This window comes from Squalius cephalus (genome assembly GCF_949319135.1).
Source record: "Squalius cephalus genome assembly, chromosome: 19".
Lineage (NCBI taxonomy): Eukaryota > Metazoa > Chordata > Actinopteri > Cypriniformes > Leuciscidae > Squalius > Squalius cephalus.
The window spans coordinates 11,613,354-11,638,919 of NC_137140.1; the positions used below are offsets into that span (position 1 = coordinate 11,613,354).

A 25,566-nucleotide genomic window follows, 5' to 3' on the forward strand; every position below is an offset into this window, starting at 1 on the left:
TCTCACACTCACACACACACACACACACACACACACACACACATACACACACACACAAACAGACACAATTTGTCAGACTAAGCTGTTCCTATTAGAGATGCTTAATCTATGCTGAAAACCTAAAAAAAAAAAAAAGTTTTTGAGTTTTGAGAAAAACCCTTTTAAATGCAAAACCATGGTATAAGCGGAATAATTCACCCTTTGACCTATTGAAAATGAATGCACACAGCCTCTCCGCTTTGCATTACCAATAATTGTCAATGATTGTTACATACACACAGCCTAACATATTGTGGCATGATGTAGATTGACTCAAGGAAACCCAGAGATGCCTGATAGCACACTTACATCTGCTCACTCTTAGCAGATGATCAGTTTTTGTGATGTTGTGAATTTGAATGTATGAGAATCTGCTCTTTTTCAGATGTTTGTGCACTATAATCCGAATGATGCAGATGTGCATGCTTGGTGTTGTATTTTGAATAAACTAACATACTAAAGCGTTGTAATAACTGTAAGTTTGATTTATGTTAGATAAAGGCGTCAGGAGGCAGCATGCAGGAGGGAGATGTGATTCTCAGTAACCATCCGTGTGCGGGCGGCAGTCATCTACCAGACCTCACCGTCATCACTCCTGTAGGTTGCTCATGATGAACTTTATGCAGTTTCATTTTGATATGCTAAGGCTGTCACCAACATGTTTGACTCGTTTTCACATTACTGTAAAGTTCTCATTACTGTAAAGTTCTGGATGCTTTACTTTTGACATCATTACTGCAATACAGTCATTCAAGGTAACAAACACAATTTCAAATGGTATATTTTGGATAAATAACATTTTTTAATATGTTTAAAGAAGTGTCTCATGTTCACAGAGGCTGTATTTATTTGATTAGAAATACAGAGAAAACAGTAATATTATGAAATATTTAAAATATTACAATTTAAAATATCTGTTTTAACTGTCAATAACTGTTTTTCTGTAATATATTTTATGTAATTTATTCCTGTAATGGCAAAACTGTTATATTTTTTTAAAGCCTATATAATGTTTAAATTGATAGATTTCAATTATAGTGTAATGTTGAATGGCTATAATTAATGACTAAAATTGAGGAAAATATCTATTTAATAGAGACATCATCAGTACTGGTATCAGTGATACTGGCCTTTATTCATAGTGCTTAGTAAATAGATGCCATGAAACAAATATTTAAACTATACTGTATTTATGTTGTTTCTACATCATTTTGGAGATTCAATGTAAAAGTATTACAAAAATATATAAAAATCTTAAATGATAGGTGCGATTAATTAAAGAAAAATGTGAAATTAATTTTGTTAATCGATTGACAGCACTAATATATAGATAGATAGATATAGATGTAGATGTGTGTGTTATTGTAAAAATGATTGTGTGTGTTATTGTTATTGTGTTTTTATGTAAAAAAAAAAAAAATCCTTAATTTTCTTAAGTTAGACATTAATTTGCAGCATAACTTGATGCGATTGGCTCTGTCTTCTGCAGGTGTTTCGTGATGGCATGAGTGCGCCGGTGTTCTTTGTGGCCAGTAGAGGGCATCATGCTGATATAGGGGGCATCACTCCAGGCTCCATGCCCCCCCACTCCACCTCTCTACAGCAGGAGGGCGCTGTCTTCACTTCCTTTAAACTGGTCACGGGTGGAGTCTTTCAGGAGAAAGGTTAGAAAAAACAATGTAACAGATAGTAGGCTACTGAATTATTATCACCATATTGTTATACACGGGTATTTCCATGGTCAGTCTATATAAGATTGGTGGTGTTTATTTTCATTTTTGTCATTACTCATTGTCATCTTTATGTCTATCAGCTGTGACAGAAGCCCTCATGGCACCTGCTCAATACCCAGGATGTTCTGGGACACGCAATCTCCGTGACAACCTGTCGGACCTTCGAGCTCAGGTAGCAGCCAATCAGAGGGGCTGTCAGCTTGTGGGGGAGATAATCACCAGCTACGGCCTGGAGGTCGTCCAGGCGTACATGGGGTACATTCAGGTGTGGACATTGGTGTGATGTATTAAATATGGGTGGTGAAAATCTCAGCTTGATGTTTATGTCAGGGATTGCCATATGTCGATCAATGAAACGCCCTGTGTATATCTAGAGTAACGCAGAACTTGCAGTTCGTGACATGCTGAAAGATTTCGCCCGTCGGCGGCGACAGGAAACGGGATCCCTCGAGGTTGAAGCAGAAGATCAAATGGACGATGGGACACCAATCAGATTGAAGGTCCAGATCAATGAACAACAGGTAAGAAATAATTTGAACTTTTTACATTTTCAAATTAAAATCAGTTTCTATATTAGAACTGAAACTTTTTTTTGTTGTTACTTGCATTTTGATCCTTTCACCCTTCTAGGTTTCATACTGTACTTAATATTGAGATATTTGGACGCTTGAGCAGCATTTAAACATGTATAAATCTCTTTACATTATGTAACAAAATATCAAAACAAGTGGCATTTATTTTAAATACTTTGCAATCAAAACATTTCACAAATTGAAGTTTATTAGGTTTGAAATATGAAGCAATAGAACATACATTCTTGAGGAAGAATACCAATTAAAATGGCTGCATTTATGAATGCATTTTACAATTACACGTTCATTTGTTTATTCTTCAAGCACAAGGATTTGTTGCATTTGCGGATTGATGTGTGCATATGTGGTTCTGTTACATGTAGGTCTGCAACTAACAAGTATTTTGATAAACAATAAATAAGTTCATTATTTATTCGATTAATTGGTTAATCAGATAAACAAAGAAAGATGATTAATTAATAATAAAAAATCTTATTTTAATCTGTAATTTACAAAATTGTTATTCTACTTCCTGCCCAATGTTGTCCTCCAAACAATGTACAATTTGAAGACAATGAAAGCAAATATACTGAATGTATTAATGTAAGCCGTGTACGATTAAACGTGCAAAAAAATAATAATAAACCGATTGCTTACCATTTGAAAGTAGAAGTTACAATCAATTCATTTTTAAATGATGAATTCTAATAAAGAAAAACTAAAGCACAGATTAAATGCAGTGGCGGCTGGTGCTAAAGAATTTTGGGGGGGGGCACAACAAACTGAATTTTTAATTCAGGACTGAATGTAGGCTTATTGTTAAATAACAATTTAACAGTGATAATAATGTAGCTATCATTAGCCTAAAGTTTAGCTAAAACTTCAGCCGGTAGGGTAGCCAATTGCCAAATAAATCTGAATTTTTGGGCTAAATGGCGATGTATGGTATAATCTGAGTATTTAATTATTATTTTTCTATTTGAATAAAAAAAACCTGTATTTAATTTAAAAAAAAAAAAGTAATATCCTGATCGATATTGTCCTACAAACTGTTCATATTGAAGGTTATAAAAACAAACATAGTGTTGCTGTCTATCTGCAGTCTATCCAAAAAGGGGTCAAATCACATTACATTCTAACATTGCAACATTACAATCTAAAAACAAAATAATGCTTTTTAAAGAAGTAGTTAAATTTACTAAACCAAAAAAAAATAAAATAAAAAAAAAGCTAATATCATAAAAATACACATGTAGGTTTGAAATTCTCTAGCACATTTATGTTCACCAACAACAACAAATATTCAACAACAAATGTTTTAGCTAAATATATTTATAATTTAGTGCTAATGTATATTTTAGTCAGAATAATTGTGCTCCTATTCATTGCGCTCCGTCTGTTCGTCGCGCATGCACGCGGGGGCGCTCGTTCACGGAAGTATAGCTTGCAGAAAGCTCGCCCACTCATGACAGCAAACTTTCTAACATTTACAGCAGATGGAGAATATGTCCATGAAATGTAAGTTATGCACTGAGGAAATTATTGGATGTCACTTCAGCTTATGGCTAAATACTATTAGAGGTACATTTGTTTCCACCAATCGCTGCACAAGTTAAGGTTACGTATGATGACGAAAGCACGTTAGTGCGAGCCCTCCCGGAACCCATAGAGAATGCATTGCAGTGCCTGCAGTTCGAAAAAAAAATGTTTTGAATGTAAGTCTATGGGAAGACTCTGGGCGATTCTCAGCCAGAGTGAAATCGCCCAAAAAGAGGCGGTACTCCACAGAACGTGACTCGGCGCTGATTGGACTATATCCAGAGGCAGAACAACAGTGAGTGACTGCTAGCGTAACTCTGTGGTTGAATGAGATAGTGATTGAAAAAGTCCCTTTCACACTTTAGTGGTGCGTCGCCCGATCGCCCTAATGAAGAAACCGCCGCTGATTAAATGTTAACTCAGGGTCCGAAATTAACTTTTTGGCTCACCTGTCACGGGGACTGGTAGATGAAAAAATCCACCAGCCAAGCATTTTTTTTACCGGCCAAAATAATAAACAGCCTTTTTTTGGTCACATATACATTCATTTCAGTACATTTAATTGAGATAATAAGGTATTATGTTGAATATAAATGTAAAAAATTGTCCAGAGCAAAATTTGAAATGTATAATAAAAAAAAATCTATATATTGATCAAAATGAGAGAAATATATGAAATATTACTATCATTGGGGTGAAATAAAAAAAAAAATTGTCAGTTTTGTTACCTGACTCATGTGGAAGGGAAGGCAGAACGTAGCCTACTCGGTTACTTGCGTAACCTCGGTTCCCTGAGAGATAAGGGAACGAGTATTGCGTTGCAAACGCTATGAGAAAACTCCTTTTCGTGAGAAAAAACGGCCATGGTGTGTAAAGCAGAAGCAGCCTGGCCAGCGGCGGAGTATGCACGATCCGCGAGTGCTGAAGACGTTCTGCACGGCTTAGATGGGTGTGCGGCCTTTGCTCTCCGCTTCTTCCAGTGGCGGGAGCTTCACATATCCTTTTTCCTCAGCGCCGTCAACAGATGAGAGCGCGTGCGCGCTGAATATTTCATATTTTGGTATGAACATTCACCCGCCAATGTGGCGGATAGCCTTTTGAGATTTACTCGCCAAACGGAAAATCGACCCGCATTTGGCGCTTGGCGGGTGTTAATTTCGGACCCTGTGTTAACTGGTACAAAGTTGAAGGAAAATTCATTCACTCATCTAAATATATTTCATTTATACTCATTTACAATAGTCTATTTTCTGTTACTGCTCTCATAAAAAAATACAATTAGTGTATTTTAGTCAGAATTATTGCACTCCTATTCTATTGCACTCCATCTGATCGACCTTGATGTGCACTGGAGCGCATTCTCTGAAGTCTGTGAAGACTCACATACTGTCAGGACGAGCCTTTATGCAAAATGGAAATATTCAGTTTGAGGTTCTATCTAGAGCCTTTTCTTCAGAGAATTGATGGCAGGCATGACAGTGGACAGTAAACCTTGGATGTGCTTTTCAAGATGTGGAACATTTCTAGGAAGACTATTCCAAAGCGTGTAAGAACATGCTCGTCCTCATTTAATGGTAAAGAATGTAAAACTGTACAAACAGTACAAACTGTTGCACTTGCAGTTTTCTGCAGACAATTTTTCAAGGTGCAGTACAGTGATGATCAATACCTCTGTCCATCTTTGTGTCTGTCTGCAGGGCAGCGCAGTGTTTGATTTCACCGGCACTGGGACAGAAGTGTGGGGCAACTGTAATGCTCCTCGTGCCATCACCCTCTCGGCCCTCATATACTGTCTGAGATGCATGGTGGGCCAGGACATCCCCCTCAACCAGGTGACACACTTTGGTGGATTGTGATCAATAAAATGTTGTTGAAAGAAGTGTCTTATGCTCTCAGGGAAACAGGGAAAAAAAACAGTTAATTATGTGAAATATTATTACAATTGAAAATAACCTTTTCTATTTAAACATATTTTAGGTAACACTTTATTTTACTGTATCCCTACACATCTTACATGTACTTGTGCATAATTTACTGTTATTATTACTATAATAATTACAAACAACTAACCAAACCCTAAACCTGGTTATGTAGTAACTATATTATAGTGTGTATATATATCAGAGGTCATGTTAGACTTCATTTTGACAGACAGGGTCGTAAAAAAATGATTAAAAAATTAAAATGACTGGTAATAATTTTATTTTTCATATTTTAATGATAATAAGCCATTTAATAGGCTGTTTTTGTTTACATTTTCATTTCCATCCATGAACTTACAGGACAAGCATATAGGCTAGATTATTCATTCATTTATTTATGAAGAGAAAGTTGAACAGAGACTGTGGGTCACTTGTCAGGTTTCATGAATGTTTGTCCAATAAATCACAATAAGCTTTGTGCTTTGTTACTTTTACTTTTAAGTCTCAGCTTTCAAATTCTGTCCATTTTATCACAAAATTCAAACAATAAATGCCGTGTTGGTGCCCTTTAATGTAACGCAAGAGATCACTGTAGCGCCTCAGTTCAAGTGAAGCGGAGCGTGAGTGAACACGATCATCCCTTCCAATTTACTACGTTACAGAATGAAATAAACATAAATGAACATCAGATGAAAGATACAGTCCAACTTACCGAAATCCTTACCAAGTGGTCAGGGTTGAGAATTACATTTACAACTTACAATAGATCACCCTCAGTGTAATGTGCCAAAATGACGGACGGTTTTCAGATTTTTCCATCACTGCTATAAAAAAAAATCATCAATGACAAAATATTTTCGGTTAACACAGTCTTTGTTTACAACCAGTAAAGAATTTTCAGCATCATTACTCAGGCCTTAAGTGTCACATGATCCTTCAGAAATCATTCTAATATGCTGATTTACTGCTCAAGAAACATTTATTATTATCAATGTTGAAAACAGACTGACCGACAGCGGTGGTTTGTGCGTGTTATGTGCATGCACATATTTGGTCTCATTAACCACTTGCACACATTAAACTCAATAAATTACTGTAAAATTTCTGGTAAATACATCATATCTGCTGTTCACACAAGAAATAGAGACATAGAGCATCCTGTCTTTTATCGTTAAAATTCACCTAAAAATGTAAATTCTTTCATTAGTTACTCACGCTTGTCTCGTTCCAAACCCATAAGACTTTCATCTTCAGAACACAGATTATTTTTTGCCCATCCATTGAAAGTCTTATGTAATCAACATTTTCAAGTTTCAAAATGAAGACATCGTGAAAGAAATCCATATGAAACAAGTAGTTTAATCCAAGCCTTTTGAAGAGACACAATCGCTTTATATGATGAACAGATTGATCTTTTATTCAAATATAAATATTGATCAAAGCACATATATAGAGCACATCAAATATGGTAAACGGAAGCTCAAGCATGCATGCTTGGTGTGCAAGAACAATGACATCAGTTGCTATAGCTCACTGCCATGGGTCTGCTCCCCTTTTTGTTTACATTGATTTGTTGCACTAATATTTATACACATAGTTGCGTGGGTAGTTTACCTGTCACTTAAATGCACTCATGCATTTAGATGCATTTTAACCTAATATCATCATAGACAATTCGGCATTTATGGTTTCAATGAGTTTAAAATGACACTTATCTTCGCACATTCAGAATATGTGTGTTAGGTTACTCTAGTTTATGTGTGTCCTTGTTACAGTGTTACACAAATACGTACTGAGTAATATTAGTTAACAACATGTACTTACTATAGGGTTTATTTAACATTTAATTTAATATTCAACAATAATATTGATCTGCCTGCATTGAAAACAAAAATGAAACATCACTGTTACTTAAAGGGATAGTTCACTTTGAAATTAAATTTTGGTATGTTTTAGCTTACCTCAAGGGCATCCAAGATGTAGGTGTCTTTTTTCCGCAGTAGTTTCAATTTTGATATTTTTAGGTCAAACCGTTCTTGTCTGACAGTCATATCATGCAGGTCTATGGTCACGGTCTCAAAGAGCATGCACAGAGTCCAAATTAAAACAATTCCCCATCGTCCAACTTAAACAATTCCCCATCGTAAGTACACATTGATGGCCTAAGACACGAAACGAGCGGTTTGTGTGAGAAAACGAACAGTATTTATATCATTTTTACCTCTTATACACAGCCACGTCCAAGTGATCTGAGGGCGTCCTGGTGTGTGACGTGTACGCAGACTGGTGCATAGATATATACACTAGATGCATGCTCTTTGAGACAGTGACCACAGACCTGCATTAAATGACTGACAGACAAGAACGGTTTGACCTAAAAATATCAAAATTGAAACTACTGCGGAAAAAAAGACGACATATTGGATGCCCTTGAGGTAAGCTAAAACATACCAAAATTTAATTTCAAAGTGAACTATCCCTTTAAGTTACTTAAGCTGGACTGTGACGCACAGTCTATCAATGCACGCTATTTTCTTCTGGAAACAAACTATTTTGCATTATTTTCCTGTTATCTCTGTAACAATCTGTATTGTAAAAAGCACTATATAAATAAATGTGACTTGACTTGTAACTTGTAACATGTAACAAGAACATTATAAAATAAAAGTGTTATTGCACTTTTTACAAATATGATTTCTAATTTAATAAATCTTTTTGAATATCATTATTTGCCATTTTGTGTCATGATTTGTTTTGTGTTCCAGGGCTGTCTGACCCCTGTTAAAGTCCTCATCCCCCCCGGCTCGATCCTGCAGCCGTCTGAGAATGCTGCAGTGGTGGGCGGTAATGTGCTGACCTCACAGAGAGTGGTGGACGTCATCTTCAGAGCCTTCCAAGTGTGTGCGGCCTCACAGGTGTGTGTTTTATCAAACAGAATGATCTGTATCTACAGCAGCTTCTGAACTCGAGAAGGAAAAAATCCGGACCTGGATTTCAGACCGTACACTTTTGGCTGTTTGAGTCAAGTCCAATTATTTGTATAGCGCTTTTCACAATACACATTGTCTTAAAGTATCTTTACAGAAAATCATAATTTTAATGTTTAGAATATGTTAATATATTCATGCCTTAGATTTGCATTTAGCAGATTGGAGCTGGGCAATAATATAGTTTACATTTTGCAACAATACAAGCAATCAGGCAGTTATAGATATACCCCTAACCCCAGCCCTAAACATACCCTTTACTGGGTGCTAGCAGATCGTATGAAAATGAATGGAAATTATACAAATACCAATTAACTCGCCAAAACATAAAATAGTTACAAATTTGTTGATGATATAGTTGGGGACATTTTGGGACGATATAAACAATCATGCAGCCGATATTTGCTGTATTGTGTATTGCTTTACATGAGAATACTGTATGTTTGCAGGTGAAGTAAGACATACTATATAACCAACTTTTAATATATCGCTGGACAATATAGTTAACATTTTTGAAGATTTTACAATCATGCAGTACATAATGCTTAACATGAGTGTACTGTGTATATTCAGGTAAGGTTGTATATATTTGTAGTAATTGTATAATTTGTTTTTAATTATATATTCATTAAATAATTTTTTAATTCATTAAGTGGTAATATTGAGAATTATGAAACGGGTAAGGTTTTGTTCAATTTTAAAACAATTTGGTGTGGCGACAAGCCTAATTGCTATTTGGTTATATGCATAGAAGTGGCAAAAAATCATGGCATAAAACTTATACATAAAATGTTGTACATAGTACATAATATCTTTATTTAGTGTAAGCAAAAGGCATCTGTGGCAAGGAATGAAAACCTCCATTTGAGTCAATATAGATGCCATTTATGATCCCACTTTGTGCTTTCTCTCATATTCTCTTTTAAGGGTTGCATGAACAACGTGTCGTTCGGCTGTGAGAAAAGCGGTTACTATGAGACGGTTGCCGGTGGTGCGGGGGCGGGGCCAAGCTGGAATGGGCGTGGGGGCGTTCACACTCACATGACTAACACTCGCATCACCGACCCTGAGATCCTGGAGAGCAGGTCTGAGTGTTTAATAGCATTATAGAAACATTACATTCATTCATAACGTGAAAGAGATATTTGAAGTCGAGTTGATGTCGCCGTCTCAGGTATCCAGTGATTCTTGAGCAGTTTTCTCTCCGGACCGGTTCTGGAGGGAAAGGTCTGTACCATGGCGGTGATGGTGTGATCCGGAAACTTCGATTTCGTAGTCCCGTGGTTCTGTCAGTATTGACGGAGAGGCGATCTACACGACCCTACGGCCTACATGGTAGCTTCATCTGCATTTATGTATATATATATATATATATTAATGCTGTCAATCGATTAAAAAAATTACTAATTTAACGGCTAATTTTTCTGTAATTAATCGCGATTAATCACACCTAACATTAAAGTTTTTAGTATATTTTAGTATTTTAATCATTTCAAATTTAAACTCCAAAATAATGTAATGTAGAAACAACATAAAGACAGTAGCCTTTATTATATTTGTTTATTGACATATTTTTATGAAGGAATGCATCACGGATACCAATATTGATTTCTCCATGTAATAGATTTTTTCTCAGTTTTAGCCATTAATTATAGCCATTCAGCATTACAGTATAATTGAGAGCTATACATTTTAACATTTATTAAGCTTTAAAATACACAACAACTTTTAAATTAAGTGAGATTAAAACAATCACATTTCACATAACCCATTATAATAAATCAGGGTTAAATTTTTTTTGGCCAGATCAGATTTTGACTTGCCCTGTCAAAATGCACAAAAAGTTATTGTTTTTGTCATTTTTGACCCATGTAACCTTGTAAACAGTGCTTTAAGATTTTCAGGTAGGTCTAACAGGTAGGATATGTACAGAATAGTTATTAAACTATTAAAGTATCACAGTCTTCACTGCATAAATTATAAATTAAATACAGATGAATCCTTATTAAAGCTACAAACATTATTCAGTCAAGAGCAGTGAGTGATTTTCTTTTCTTTTGTTCTTTGATTACCCTTAAAGGAGTAGTTCACTTTAAAATGAAAATTACCCCATGATTTACTCACCCTCAAGCCATCCTATGTGTATATGACTTTCTTCTTTCAAACGAACACAATCGTAGTTATATTAATAAATGTCCTGGTTCTTCCGAGCTTGATAATGGCAGTGGATTGCAACCAACAGATTGAAGCTCAAAAAAGTGCATCCATCCATCATAAACAAACTCCAAACGGCTCCGGGGGGTTAATAAAGGCCTTCTGAAGCAAAATATTCATATTTAACATGTTACAAAGTAAAATAACTAGCTAAAGAGCCAGGACATTTATTAATATTTCTCTGATTGTGTTTTTCTGAAAGAAGAAAGTCATATACACCTAGGATGGCTTGAGGGTGAGTAAATCATGGGGTAATTTTCATTTTGAAGTGAACTACTCCTTTAATGACAGACAGCAGCAGGTTTATTAGGCTGCTGTCACTTTAAGAGCTGCCACGTGTGACATGGATCTAACACGCATTCCATTTTCTCACAAATCTTTACGTTAAATTAAGAATTAATTTAGCTCATTTCAGACTGTGCTTGAGAGGATACTCGACAAAATGGGCATTTTTGTCTGTTCAAGCGCTGTCTGAAGCGGCTTTCTGTGCACGAGTGTGTGTGTCAGACAGGAGATTGTGCCAGTACAGCACAGAGTTCTCTTTTGTGTCTTATGTGAATGGTTTTAAAAGCATTTGCATGAATAGAGCGGGATCATATAATGTAACGCTAGCCAAAGGATGATGGGGAAAAAACTGATGCTGCGTTAATTGCGTTAAATATTTTTAACGCATTAAACTGAAAAGATTAATCACATGTGTTAACACTTTAATTTTGACAGCAATAATATATATGCTTTCATCTATGTGCTTAATGCTACATACACATAATTCTGTCTTGTCTAGGAGGTAAAAATGGAGCTCCAGGGCTGAATTTGTTACACAGAACAGACGGCAGAGTCTTAAATTTAGGGGCCAAGAATACCATCAGCCTGGATCCTGGGGTAAGACAAACAGTGTGTGTTTTTGTATACCTCTAAATACCTCCAAATCAATAATGTGATGATCTGAGGGAGGACCCAAAAGCAGAAGAATGCTTAACTTCAATTTATTGAAACAATAATAAAGATACAGCACCAGTAACAGTCCAAATGACCATTGGAGAGGAATAGGGAGCCACAACAACTTCATGCCATTTGATGGCTGACTTCTGAAGAATTTCCCAGGCATCTTTGCCATTCAGAACTGAAGTGAGAATGCCATTTGAATTCCAATTCAGTTCCTGAATAGCAAACAGGATGCAGAATTGCCATTTGAAAAATTGAAATGCATCCTGTTTGTTATCTCAATTTTGAATGCAAGGAAGTTCAATTAAAATAAATTAAAATTCTGTCATTTGAATGTTAATTTAACAAAGCCTTAAAAATGTTGATAGATAGATAGATAGATAGATAGATAGATAGATAGATAGATAGATAGATAGATAGATAGATAGATAGATAGATAGATAGATAGATCAAAATGTGTACCTGCGTAACCTGTGGCATTCCTGACAGGACATGTTCAGTCTGTTCACCCCTGGAGGAGGTGGATATGGAGGTGTGGATGAACAGGATGAAGACCAAACCATTCCCTCTAAACGTCGTTGCCTGCATAAGCCACAGGACACAGTTTAAGAAGACCTCATTGATTCATGCATTTTAGTGAACAAAGCATTGGAACATAGAAAACAATTTTTTAAGATAGCTGAAATAAAGTCTAATGCAACCTCTTCTAAAGTGTTTTTTTTTTCTGCTACACAGTGTTTTACAAAGATTGGTTATACTTAATGTACAGTAGGCTATATAAAGTGATGAGAAAATCAATAATCAGTTTATTTCAAATAACAGTTTATGCTATTAGCATGCACTGGATAAGAATCATCGATAATGAAATTACAGTAAGCTTATGAGTTTAACCTGTTTATGGTCCGAGACGCTGAGATAGACTTCAGCACCCGCTTCAATCTGAAAGGATTTTAGGCTGCTTCTTTTTTCTTTCTTTCTTTTTTTTTTTTTTTTTTTTTTTTTTACCAACATTTTCTTATTAATTTCTTGATTAAATTAACTGTTGCCTTATACATGTGCGTATGCCATTTCCAGCACAAACATCGGAAAAATAAACTGCTATATGTGCTATACTGCAAGCATTTTAGCAAATAGCCTATACATATTCGTGCATAAATAAAAATATTATAGGCTAATTAAGAAGACTAACAAGCTTTATAAGGTTAGCCTTACAACTAAATGCATAATGATACAATATAAAAGTTGGGGAAATGCAAAAGGAAAACCAAAATGTAAATTTCTAAATCTTAAATTATCAAGCTTATTCATAAAAAAAGGCTAGTCTAGATCAAAAAGCGACTTACATTCCATTAAGCTGTAAATTCATATTCTGAAACACTTTTCTCAATGCCTTCTATTATAACCGATACGTACGTTACGTTCTATGTTAATGACACGATGTGGTCAAATGCAGTGATTGGTCATGTTAGGTTTTAAATTGTAGGCTACATCTTGTAAATGTCTGTTTGTGTTTGCCTGATGAAGTCATGGGACCGAAAGGTTGCGTTTAAAAATGTATGTTTATTGAACATTGATGGAGCAACAAATTCTGTGTAAATATAAATCATAAAAGGGGTTCATTTTGTTGAAAAATCTTGTAAACGGGGCACGGATCACGGGGTAAAAGGCTCATCAGCATGGGGCAAAAGGCACACTGTCTTGATACAATACTTGAACTAAAATAATGTGGTTTTAATAATGTCTAAGTTAATACTTGTTCAAAACAATCACTTTAGCAAAGTTTGTTCTATTTTCTGTTTATTTTGGTAAATAAAATAATTCATTTTTGTTCAATAAATATTGGCTACTGTCATTAAAATATAGGCATGTTAACATAAAAATGCATTTTAAAAATACAGAAACAAAATGAAAGCACTGAAGGAGATCCCATAATAATTTAATGTAACAATAAATTATGTTTTATTATATGATATGATTAATATCATATTTTTTTTAATATGATGGTTTCATTATAAATGTGATGTGATTATCTGGTGGACACCCAACTTAATATATTTATTTACCATCTGAATCTAACCTTGTCATGTCAACAAATGTAAAAGTCAGACAGCAATTTATTATCATGTTTATTATTGCGCCTTTTGCCCCAACAGTAGATGCGCTTTTTACCCCAAATATACGGCTTGGCTATGGCTCATGACAAATAGGCAATATGCCTATGTTCAATTTAGTTTTTGTTTTTTACTTCTAAACCTCTTTACACTCTAAATTCAGTGGAAATGTTCCGTTTAGATTTTTCATAAGTTTTACCATTTCGAATTATTGTGTTGTGTTTTGGCTACGTTTTAAAAAAAAATAAAAAATAAAAAAAAAATCTATTTTGAAGCTGCTCATGCTTTAATGCTAAGCCTATACATACCGATCTTTGTATGGCCTCTATGTGGCCATTTGGCGGTAGCCTAATAGCCTATACTTTTTGTTTGTTATATTGGTTGCGTCTTTGTTAAAATGTTTTTTTATTTATTTTTTTATTTTTATTTTGTAGGCTACTTGATTGGTTTCTGTATTGTGTGTTTTATTGAAAACGAAATGTTTCAATCTCAAACCCTTTGAGAACGCGATATAGCATATAAACGGTTTGGAAAATGGATGGACGGATCTTTTCAGAGACATTTACAGTTCTTATTACATTTTTTCCTTGTAATATCACTTGTCTGGATATTCAATAGCCTATATGCATTAAAAAATAATAAGCAGATTGAGATACGCTATACGCGCTGTTATTTCGGGGAGAAGACGGATTTTGGTGCATTTTATTATAGGCTAGATATATTTGTGCAAATGTGCTTACGAAGGTCCTTTGTCTAACACGAGATTTATGCTAGATTTATTTTGAGAAAATCAAAAAATGTATAAGGGCGTTATTTTCGAGAATATAATTTCTGCCACACATTTCTTCTGTAATTTTGTATTTTTCATTTATTTAGGTAATACCAGTATAGGCTACTCACAGCAGCTATGGAAATACATAGGCTGTTTATATGGATAACATCATGAAGGATTTGTAAAAAGACATTTATTTGATCCTGACCCTTAAAAAGTTAATATAGCATTTTAATATGCATAACATAAATAAATAAATCAATCCTAAAGTTCTATTTTCATAATTGTACATTTTCAAGCAATAGTACCACCATGTTCAAAGCAATAATTAGTCATTTTAAGATTTGGTCAATTGGTTGTGATTTTATTTAATCATTCTTCGTTCATTATTTCATTCTTATTTTGTTCTCAGGTAGTTTTCTTAGAGTGCCCATTTTGTCTCCGCAATGAAAACAATGTGGATAGTGGGTGAAGTTTCTGAATTAAAGGATGTGTGCTGAGCAAAACGAACTTAGTTTTAAATGAGGTTCAGTGTTGATTGAGCCTTTTTATTTACTTTATTATGTTTTCAATATAATTTTTATAGTTGTTGTTCCACTGCATTTTTCTTTGTGAAATACAGAATATTGTTTTAAAAACACCAAGAAAATAAGTCAAATCAGGTTGCATTTGATTTATTAATCTCTTAATTTTTAAAATTCCTGTCAATTTCATCACTGGGTTCAAGTAAAATAGCGATTTGCAGGGCTTCTCAAACCACAAAGTTATGATGTTACTGTCTGACAGTAACAACAAATGAACTCAAGAACTGAACATTTGACTGACTAAATACAAAAGCAAAGCAACAACAACAAACATGTATTTGCTGTGAGAATGTCTCTCATGCTTTGTAATTGACATTTCCACAAAAAAAAAAAAAAAACTTTGGCCCACTTTCCCTTGCAAACTGAAACCATGTATACACACTTTTAAGATGAAATCTATACAGCTATATAAGGGAGGCTTCTGGACATGTTCCCATGGGATTCCACCTAAAATGGACACACTTTAAGCACAGTCTGACTGCTACCATGACACAATAATAATACAATAAAGAAAGACTCTACAAACTCTTCAGTGGAGCCAATTAATCAGCCACAAATGCTCATACTAAGGTCCTTTATAAAGAAATGGACCTGTAAGAGAGTGGAAGTGTTGGGGGTGTGAATGAGTGATTTGAGGGAGGACAGGACAGAAAAAAACAGCAGGAGGTGGTGAGGTGACATGCACCAGACGGAGGGACACAACCACAGACCAGCAGTTAAATGACCCTTACATTCAATTACTCATCAAATTGCTCAATATGAGCTTCTGGACACTTTTATGCAGACATGCATGATCAAAATGTGACAAACATTCATTTGATGACCAGATTATTAAAAATAATCATAGTTACAGCACCTATACTCCACAGGGACACAGAGTTGTGATAAGGCCTAGAGACACAGTGGACTGATAAAAAATGGCTCTAATTACAGTTCTTCAAAGTGAATGCATGCCAGAAAAAAACACGCAAGACTGGATCTTATCAGATCTGTCAGGCCTCCACAGTTCTTATCAGAGCCTGAGATTGGACTTTTACCAAGTCGAGTGGGGGTGAAATGAAAGTTTTAAACACACAAATTAGGAGAAGAGAATCAGGTCAGAAAAGCCATACAAAAGTCAAGATTTAAAAAAAAAAATGCATGTTTACTCTGCAACATATAAAAAGTGACACATTCATGGCAGAAAAGCCAGTCTTTATGTAAACATTGCAGGTTCCTTACAGATTCAAAAGTACACATTCACACACAAACACATCCTTAATCCCTACAAATGTCCAGCACAATATTTCTGGTCGATTCGTAGGAAGTTAAAGCAGCCACACACAATATTTCAGGCTTATAAACAGACAACATTCAATTGATCATGTGAAGTATTGCATTGCATGATCCCCAAAAGGGTCCATTTCAAGGAAACAAGAGCAGCGAAATGGAGATGTAGAAATGTAAATCTCTTCACTGACATTAAAAGTCTGAGGTAGTAATTGTGTCAAAGAAAGTCACATGGACGAACAGTGTCAACATTGGTCGGGTAGAATCTTTGGTCAATATTGGCCCGTCTTAACTCCAGTAACAGTTCAGTAATACAGAGGGATTTTCTCAAAGAATTCCCTGAGACAATTCACAGATTGAGTATTTTGTGCTGAGCAGCATTAATGCTTGCAAATCTGTGCGTGTAAACCTGGCCAGAGCCAAAGATGGGAAGTTTTTTCCAGGACTATTATGAGAAAGACAGTTTAAAGAGAATATTTGCAAAGGGAAGGTCCGTTCTGAAGGGCATACTGGTTTGGAGTTGGGTGAGAAGTCTGATTGTTGGAGCCAAGCGCATCGAACACACTCTTATTGGGAGGAACAGATTGCAGCATGCTGTCCAAGTCCATGAGAACGGGAGGCGCTTGAATGGAAACCGGCCCACTTGGTAGAATGGGCCAATAAGGGTGACCGATCAAGTGTGATGATGTGACGTGCGCACCACCGTAACTGTAGAACGGAATCCCGCCCAGTGGCATAAACGGGTTTCCGTTAAAGCGCATGCTAGGAGGGGCTACCGCATTGGGGGGGGTGTATTTGGCGTAGGAGGTCGGCAGCTCCCACGGAGGAGTGATGCCACGCTTGGAGCTTTTGTTTGGCGGGGGGCAGGAGTCACTGTATCCATCTGAAGTCGATCTTCGATCACTTGACCTTTTCCCGACAAGCGTCACCCCTCTCCAGTCCTCGTCGGACAAATCTGACGCGGGACTGACGGAGCTGGCCGACGAACTGCAGTTGTACGAGGCGTTACAAGGACGAGGTGGAGTGGCAGAGCGAGTGTGTGGAGGGGGTCCAACACCCCAACATTCCCTCTCTCGAACCCCCTCCCCAGCAGAACTGGCAGGCCTGAGGCTATGCAGGAGAGAATCTATGGCAAACGTAGAGTCCAGTTTGGGACGATAGGGGTCCTCTGATGGGGCCGGGCTGTGACGGGTGGGAACAGGGGGTAATGAGAGGTCAGCGGGCAGAGGTTTGGACTTGTTCGACGGAGCATAACCTTGAAAGATGTACGGGGCCAGGTCCTGAGCAAAGATGGTTTCATCCTGTCGAGACACTGCCGTATTTTGTCTTTTCAGCAGCTCCAGGGGAATTCTGTTCACTTCAACAGTCCAAAAGTTGCCTTTACCTTGGGGTTTGCCAGGATCCTTCAGAACCTAGAGAGAGGAGGAGAGGGCAACGGGATAACGTCAAACTAACATTAAACTAACATATAACGTCATGAATCATTTACTTGAAGTCAAACACACACCTTCACAAAGCAGTCGTACGAGGACAGGTTGTGTCGGACCGAGTCCCTCCAGCCTTTGTAATTCCCCTTGAAGAATGGAAAGAGAGTGCTGATCTCCTTCAGAATCTGTTCCATGAAGACAATTTATTGATAGTTATTTCAAACATATCATCATGATTATTATTATTGGCCACAACTTCTAAACTGCACAGATTCAAAACAGACAGCTGATTACTATATTACTGAAAATACATGTTAACTTCCTGAAAAAGAAATCAACAGTCTGTGCTCGCATTATATATAAATATATATATATATAAAAAATCACATTTTAAAAAGTGTTATTTTCTGTGGGGTGACATTTTATATATTTATGTAAAAACAAAACAAAAAAAACGAATTTGCCTACGTTTAAAATGGGAATAAATACATAAATATAGCCTATTGTTTGTCTAAATGACCAAATACAGAATCTAAGTGCCATTTTAAACAAATAAAATGTCGAGTCCAATCACCTGTCAATTCAACAAAAATTCACAGGAGTCACTCTTTAAGAGTCTGCACACCCGATCGTGGATTTTTACACATTGCGACATTTCGAAACAATCGCCTATAATTGTGGCACAGTGTGATTCCAGCCACAGCTATCAGCATGATAGAGTATCGCCCTCTGCTTTCACTATTCACAACACAAACCCCATCGAGATCCAGACACGAGACAGATTACGCGCCCCAGGCAACCCGCACTAAAACTCACGTCACATGGAAACTTAATGTAGTTTCTTTGTGGAAATAAACGCCAGTGTGTACAATTAGGCTAAGTTTTATATTCATTTTCAGGTAATTCCTTTGAATCAAAGTTTCAAGTATATAACACTAATGCAACTTATATTCATTTGGAACCTTAATTCTGAGAGGATCTAATAAGATCTTAGACAAAATTAAAAATTAAAAAGTAATTCTGCTGCCTCACAACTTAAATTGAAAGTGTAGGCTACACATTGCGCGGCACGGCTTAGGCTAAGAGTAGCCTATAGTTTCAGATGAAACGCTGAAAACTCTTAAATTAGAAAAGAATGGATGACGAAACATGATGAAATATTACATTGTTAAAATATATATCTTGAAGTTGTAATAAAAGTAAATTATTGGAATGGGCTACTTTACGAGAAAATATTTATACTTAAAAAAATGTCACGTTTAAATCAATGTGCCGTTTCTTTGTAATCAATTGTGAAATTACAGTTCCTGATCGAGAATTGTTTCTGCATCTTTTTTCGCAATTAACTGTGATTATGAAACTTAATTTGCATTCCTTGTTGGATTTTGACCAAGACAACAACAACAACAACAACAAAAAGGTTGCGGTGCGCGCATGTGAAAGTGACCAACCTCTGATAGAGTGAGCTTCTTCTCCGGAGAGTTCTGGATGACCATGGCAATCATAGCAAGGTAAGAGTACGGTGGTTTGGGATAACGCTGATAGTTCTTCTTCTTTCCTCCGCTGGAGTTTCCATCCTGCAGTTCCCATGCGCTCCGATCCGACGGTTTGCCTTTATAACAGGAGTCCTGCGCCATCCCTGTGGACTTATCCAGTCGGCCGCCGAACTCCAGCCGTGGGTTTGTGGTGCAATGACAGCTGGGGTTGGATGAGGAAAAGCTGGTTTTGCAGTCAAGGTGATGGTCGCGTTGGGCTCCTGCTCCTACAATGATCACGGGTGGTGCCAACAAGCCCGGACCCCCCCAGTGCTTTGTCATGCTGATGTAGAGGGGGAGGAGGGAGGCAGGGATGGTCGCTCCTCAACCCCTCAGACTGCTGGCTCCAGGTCAACTATATTTGAGCAGCAAACAATTCACAGTTTCATGTCAGTCCCGCTGCGTAATGGGAGTGAGAATGAGGCGCGATGCGCGATCACCGCGGGGGAGGAGGGGGAGGACACGATCAAAATCAGCGCTCAGATTACCTGAAAGACATCTTAAGTGGCCTATCCATGATATGTCCTACATGCGTAGACCTTTCTCCACAAATCATGCGAATAAGAATAACAAAATCTCGAAGTTGGTCCTTTTATAGGCGATTGTGCTGGGTGGAAGATAATGGCCTAAATACTAAAGTAAGCTTCTGTTACTGTTAAAACGAATCAATGTCACAGCAGAAGTGCACCAGCTCCACTAACTAGTGAGATCCAAAAAAAGATTTCAGATTTTTGGATAGCTGACATGCCATGACAGTGCATGTGACATGATACGCTCCATCTACAACGATAGTTTAGTGAAAACTGTTTTATTAGCGTATTGTATCCATTGCCAACATATCACAAAAGCTACTGGAATGAACTGCCAACAAAAGCAAAAAAACAAACAAAAAAAAAAACCTAAATATTATTGTTGAGGAAAAACACATTCCCATACTGTCTGTCCGATATTAAGAGGTGTGAATAATAAAATAATGGAAACAGCACACAGATTAACACCCAATCCACAATCAGGAAATAACTGCAAACTACTTTATAAGGCAGCATTGTCACATATCAATACACGCATCTGATGCTTATTGCGTTCAAAAAGAAATAGTTAGTCGGATTAAACATCGAAATGTGGAAACTATGTGAATTTCCCCAGGCCGAAAGAAAGAGCTTTTTGGGATTGGGTTGGGTTTAAAACAGGACTATATCTCAGCAAGACAGAGAAAACAAGTTGGATTAGAGAGAATCTCTTCCGTCCCGGAGGCTCAAAAACACAATAGTGGGATGAGAACTAAATTTATCACACCGAGAGTCTGATAATCGCCTTGAAAACAGATTGACAACATACTGACTATTGTAGCACGTTTATTGGGATACTCGTATGCACATCTCTTGAATCACTGGTTCCAAATTAGTAACAGGTAGGGGTGTAGCCTAGACCTAAACTGGACTTTTTAAAAAAATATAGAGATATATTACAGAACATTAATGGTGTAGGCCTACGTGTTTTTAAGGGAATTTTCTGTTAAGTTAACTCAGACGCGATTCATTTATTTCACATTAGGATATGCTTGGTTTATTTTCCACTTTACCTTACACATTTGTTTGAAATATAACAAAGAAACATTTGAAGTGATGTCAAAGGAGCTGCTATTGCTGTTAACGGTGAATGAATGAACGCGTGTCTTACCTGATCACGCGCTTTCTGACTGTTTGAGAAGAATCTGCAGCTCGTTTGCGTAATGATGACGTGAAGCTCTAATCAAACGAACGCTCAACGCTGATTGGACGAACAACCATTTACTACGAACCTGTCCAAACTAAACTTTCGCTGCAAAATCTAAATTTTTTAAAATCTAATTTAATATTTTAAAACAGTACAATACACAATTATTCGTAAGTCCTGCCACTAAGAGTTTTTATTGAACATTTAATAGAATGAGAGCAAAACACAACAAATACAATAGGCTATGACACAAATAATCAAAATTACATAAACTATTTTGCACATAAGATTTTGATATTGTATTTCAATCAGGATCTGTAGCCTAGCTGTAGCCTACTGTTTAGATTCAGTTCTTCTGTTGTATGAAATCAGTGCTGGTTCTTCACTGGTGTAAAAACAGTGTAAAAAGTGGTAGGCCTATAATATCATGCTGATGAAAAGTACATGCTATTTTAAATTTAGAATAATCTCTAGATTTGCACACTATAACGCAAACAGATTCTTGTGTGGGGAAAGATAAGAAAAACAATGAAGCTTGTGAAAAGGTTTTGCATTAATAACTGCACAACTTTAAGAAACGTTGTTTCTTGCATTAATTCATAACTAGCAAATGAAAAAATTGCCACACATGGTCTGAACCATTAGTGAGTTAGTAAGTAAATCTGAGATGTAGGTCTAAGTAACAGAAGTGGCAGCATGTTGATTTGCCAAAGATTTAGCTACATAATAAAATACTCATGATGAGGAATATAGGCTACATCTTCTTAATCAGTAAAGTGGAACTGTCTTCACTTCAGCCATGTAAAGAAAAGCAGAGGACTCTATTTCCTGCGTCCCTCTGGAAAAGATCAGAAGAAGCTGTGAGGTCATTTCAGGGGTCACCAGATTAAACACTTGAGATGAGGTTAGTGATCTCAGATAGAGATTTCCATTTTAATCTTTCCCCTTAAATAGTTTTTCCAATTTCAGTTCAACATTAAAAGTATTTCGAACCTGAAGCTCATCATTTCACTTTTGCCTGATTCTGGTTTATATGGCCCAATGTTCCGCTATTATTCAGCAGTTATTGCTGACTAGTGGTCATGATGACCCTTTTACGAGCCCTGCGAGTTAATAAACAGATAAGCCATGTGTAACCTGCCTGCTGTGAGGGCTGTCCATGTGCTAACTCAATCTAAATCAAAATTATAATAGGGTCAGGTCTGTACTTCCAGAGAAGCATTCTAATTCTTTAATCTGTTAACATTTTCACCAATAATCTATTTTCTTATTTGTAATGGGTAGGTAAATTAGTTGGAAATTGCAAGAAATATGTCATATTGTCATTCGAAGAAATTAGAAGGATAGAAATTTGTGTTGTTTTGTTAACTTGTCAGGACATACAAGAGTTTCTATGAGCAATTTTTCCTGCGTCATCCGGAAATGACACACATTCTTCCGGTGTTATCCACTTTCAGTTATTTTAGATGTACAAAAAATTCAGTTATGTTGCAAACTAGTATTTGCTATCACTAATCTATTATTGTAATCATAAACTCACTGATTTCACTGTAAAAAGTGAACAGTTGGATCAACTTAAAAAAATTACTTCAATTGGTAACACCTAAAGAAATTAAGTTTTCTCAACTTAAATTATCATGTTTTTCATGATAAAACATGATAATTTAAGTTGAGAAAACTTAATTTCTTTAGGTGTTACCAATTGAAGTAATTTTTTAAAGTTGATCCAACTAATCACTTTTTACAGTGTTGTAACGCAAATAGTTTTAATGTTTACTGCATTTTGTTATTCTTAGTTATTTACCTAAAGCGCGGCTAATGAATCGGAAGTCTCACAAATTCACAGAAAAGCTTTCTTTTGCACTGAAAAAATAGTGGATTTGTCATTAAATTAATGTAATACTGCTTTGCCAACCAATTTGAGCTATGGAAGTCACTTTGTTATGGTAAAAATACATATAAAATACAAAATCATTTACCCTTTGAAACAGCAATCTCAAATAATTACGGTTTTGTATATTTCTGAAAGATAGACTTTAACTTCACAGAAACCTATGGACAATAGGCCCAAGTCCCTCTTAAAAACCAAAATAGGTTTTCACAGCCATGCCATATAGGAACCGTTCTCCAAAGAACCTTTTAAGGAACCTTCTTAACCCTTAAAGGGGCAAGCATAAATAAATTTGATGGAAAAATTATTCATTGCTATTTTTGTATGTATCTAGACTAAAATGACACAGTTCATGCATTTTTTCCAAAATATGACCTTTATTTTCTAAGTTACACTCTGTATCTCCCAAGATACATTGCCCATTTAGGGTAACATTTTGCAATGTATTCTTTTTTATTATAGTTCATGACAACTTTTACACTACACTACGCTACGCCACGCCACACCACACCACACCACATTACACTGCACTACACTACACTACACTACACTACACTACACTACATTACACTACACTACACTACACTACACTACATTACACTACACTACACTACACTACAATACATTACACTACACTACATTACACTACACTACACTACATTACACTACACTACATTACACTACACCACACTACATTACACTACACTACACTACACTACACTACATTACACTACACTACACTACACTACACTACACTACTCTACTCTACACTACACTACATTACACTACACTACATTACACTACACTACACTACACTGCACTACACTACACTACACTACACTACACTACACTACACCACACCACACCACACCACACCACACCACACTACACTACATTACACTACACTACATTACACCACACTACACTACACTACATTACACTACACTACACTACATTACACTACACTACATTACACCACACTACACTACATTACACTACACTACACTACATTACACTACACTACATTACACTACACTACACTACATTACACTACACTACACTACATTACACTACACTACACTACATTACACTACACCACACCACACTACACTACACTATACTACACTCCACTACATTACACCACACTACACTACACTACACTACACCACATTACACTACACTACATTACACTACACACTACACTACACTACACTACACCACATTACACTACACTACACTACACCACACTACACTACACTACATTACACTACACCACACTACACTATACTACACTCCACTACATTACACCACACTACACTACACTACACTACACTACACCACATTACACTCCACTACATTACACCACACTACACTACACTACACTACACTACACCACATTACACTACACTACACTACACACTACACCACACCACACTACACTACACTACACTACACTACATTACACCACACTACACTACACTACATTACACTACACTACACTACACTACACTACATTACATTGCACCACATTACACTACACCACATTACACTACACCACATTACACTACACTACTCTACACTACACTATATTACACTACATTACACTACACTACTCTACACTACACTACACTACACTACATTACACTACACTACACTACATTACACTACACTACATTACACTACACTACACTACACTACACTACACTACACCACATTACACTCCACTACATTACACCACACTACACTACACTACACTACACTACACTACACTACACCACATTACACTACACTACACTACACACTACACCACACCACACTACACTACACTACACTACACTACACTACATTACACCACACTACACTACACTACACTACACTACACTACACACTACACCACACCACACTACACTACACTACACTACACTACATTACACCACACTACACTACACTACACTACATTACACTACACTACACTACACCACATTACATTACACTACACTACACTACACTACACTACATTACACCACATTACACTACACCACATTACACTACACTACTCTACACTACACTATATTACACTACATTACACTACACTACTCTACACTACACTACACTACACTACACTACATTACACTACATTACACTACACTACATTACACTACACTACACTACACTACACTACACTACACTACATTACACTACACTACATTACACTACACTACACTACATTACACTACACTACACTACACTACATTACACTACACTACACTACACTACTGTACACTACACTACACTACACTACATTACACT

At 36.4% G+C, this 25,566-nt stretch overlaps 2 protein-coding genes across 5 annotated transcripts in view; one reads left to right on the forward strand and one right to left on the reverse strand.

Annotated features, from left to right (window-relative positions):
* Positions 1-13,782, forward strand: part of oplah (5-oxoprolinase, ATP-hydrolysing) — a 68,471-nt gene extending 54,689 nt beyond the window's left edge. For all 3 annotated transcript variants that reach the window (XM_079850719.1, XM_079850717.1, XM_079850718.1), the window contains 10 exons: positions 535-636; positions 1,529-1,703; positions 1,853-2,037; positions 2,147-2,293; positions 5,581-5,715; positions 8,571-8,720; positions 9,720-9,877; positions 9,967-10,127; positions 11,791-11,888; positions 12,441-13,782. In XM_079850719.1, the coding sequence (XP_079706845.1) occupies positions 535-636; positions 1,529-1,703; positions 1,853-2,037; positions 2,147-2,293; positions 5,581-5,715; positions 8,571-8,720; positions 9,720-9,877; positions 9,967-10,127; positions 11,791-11,888; positions 12,441-12,560 (1,431 nt within the window). In that variant the 3' untranslated portion in view covers positions 12,561-13,782. The remainder of the gene's footprint in view (positions 1-534; positions 637-1,528; positions 1,704-1,852; positions 2,038-2,146; positions 2,294-5,580; positions 5,716-8,570; positions 8,721-9,719; positions 9,878-9,966; positions 10,128-11,790; positions 11,889-12,440) is intronic.
* A 3,027-nt stretch (positions 13,783-16,809) lies between these two features.
* Positions 16,810-21,389, reverse strand: foxh1 (forkhead box H1). 2 transcript variants are annotated; one of them, XM_079850740.1, is made up of 4 exons: positions 21,330-21,389; positions 19,566-20,004; positions 18,195-18,299; positions 16,810-18,099 (listed from the first exon to the last, which is right to left on the reverse strand). In XM_079850740.1, the coding sequence occupies exons 2-4, from the start codon at positions 19,929-19,931 to the stop codon at positions 17,152-17,154; spliced, it is 1,419 nt and encodes a 472-aa protein (XP_079706866.1). In that variant the 5' UTR covers positions 19,932-20,004; positions 21,330-21,389; the 3' UTR covers positions 16,810-17,151. The 2 variants fall into 2 exon arrangements, with proteins under 2 accessions (XP_079706866.1, XP_079706867.1); XM_079850741.1 differs by having other exon boundaries at positions 19,566-20,048; positions 21,330-21,367.
* Between the last annotated feature and the right edge of the window lie 4,177 nt (positions 21,390-25,566).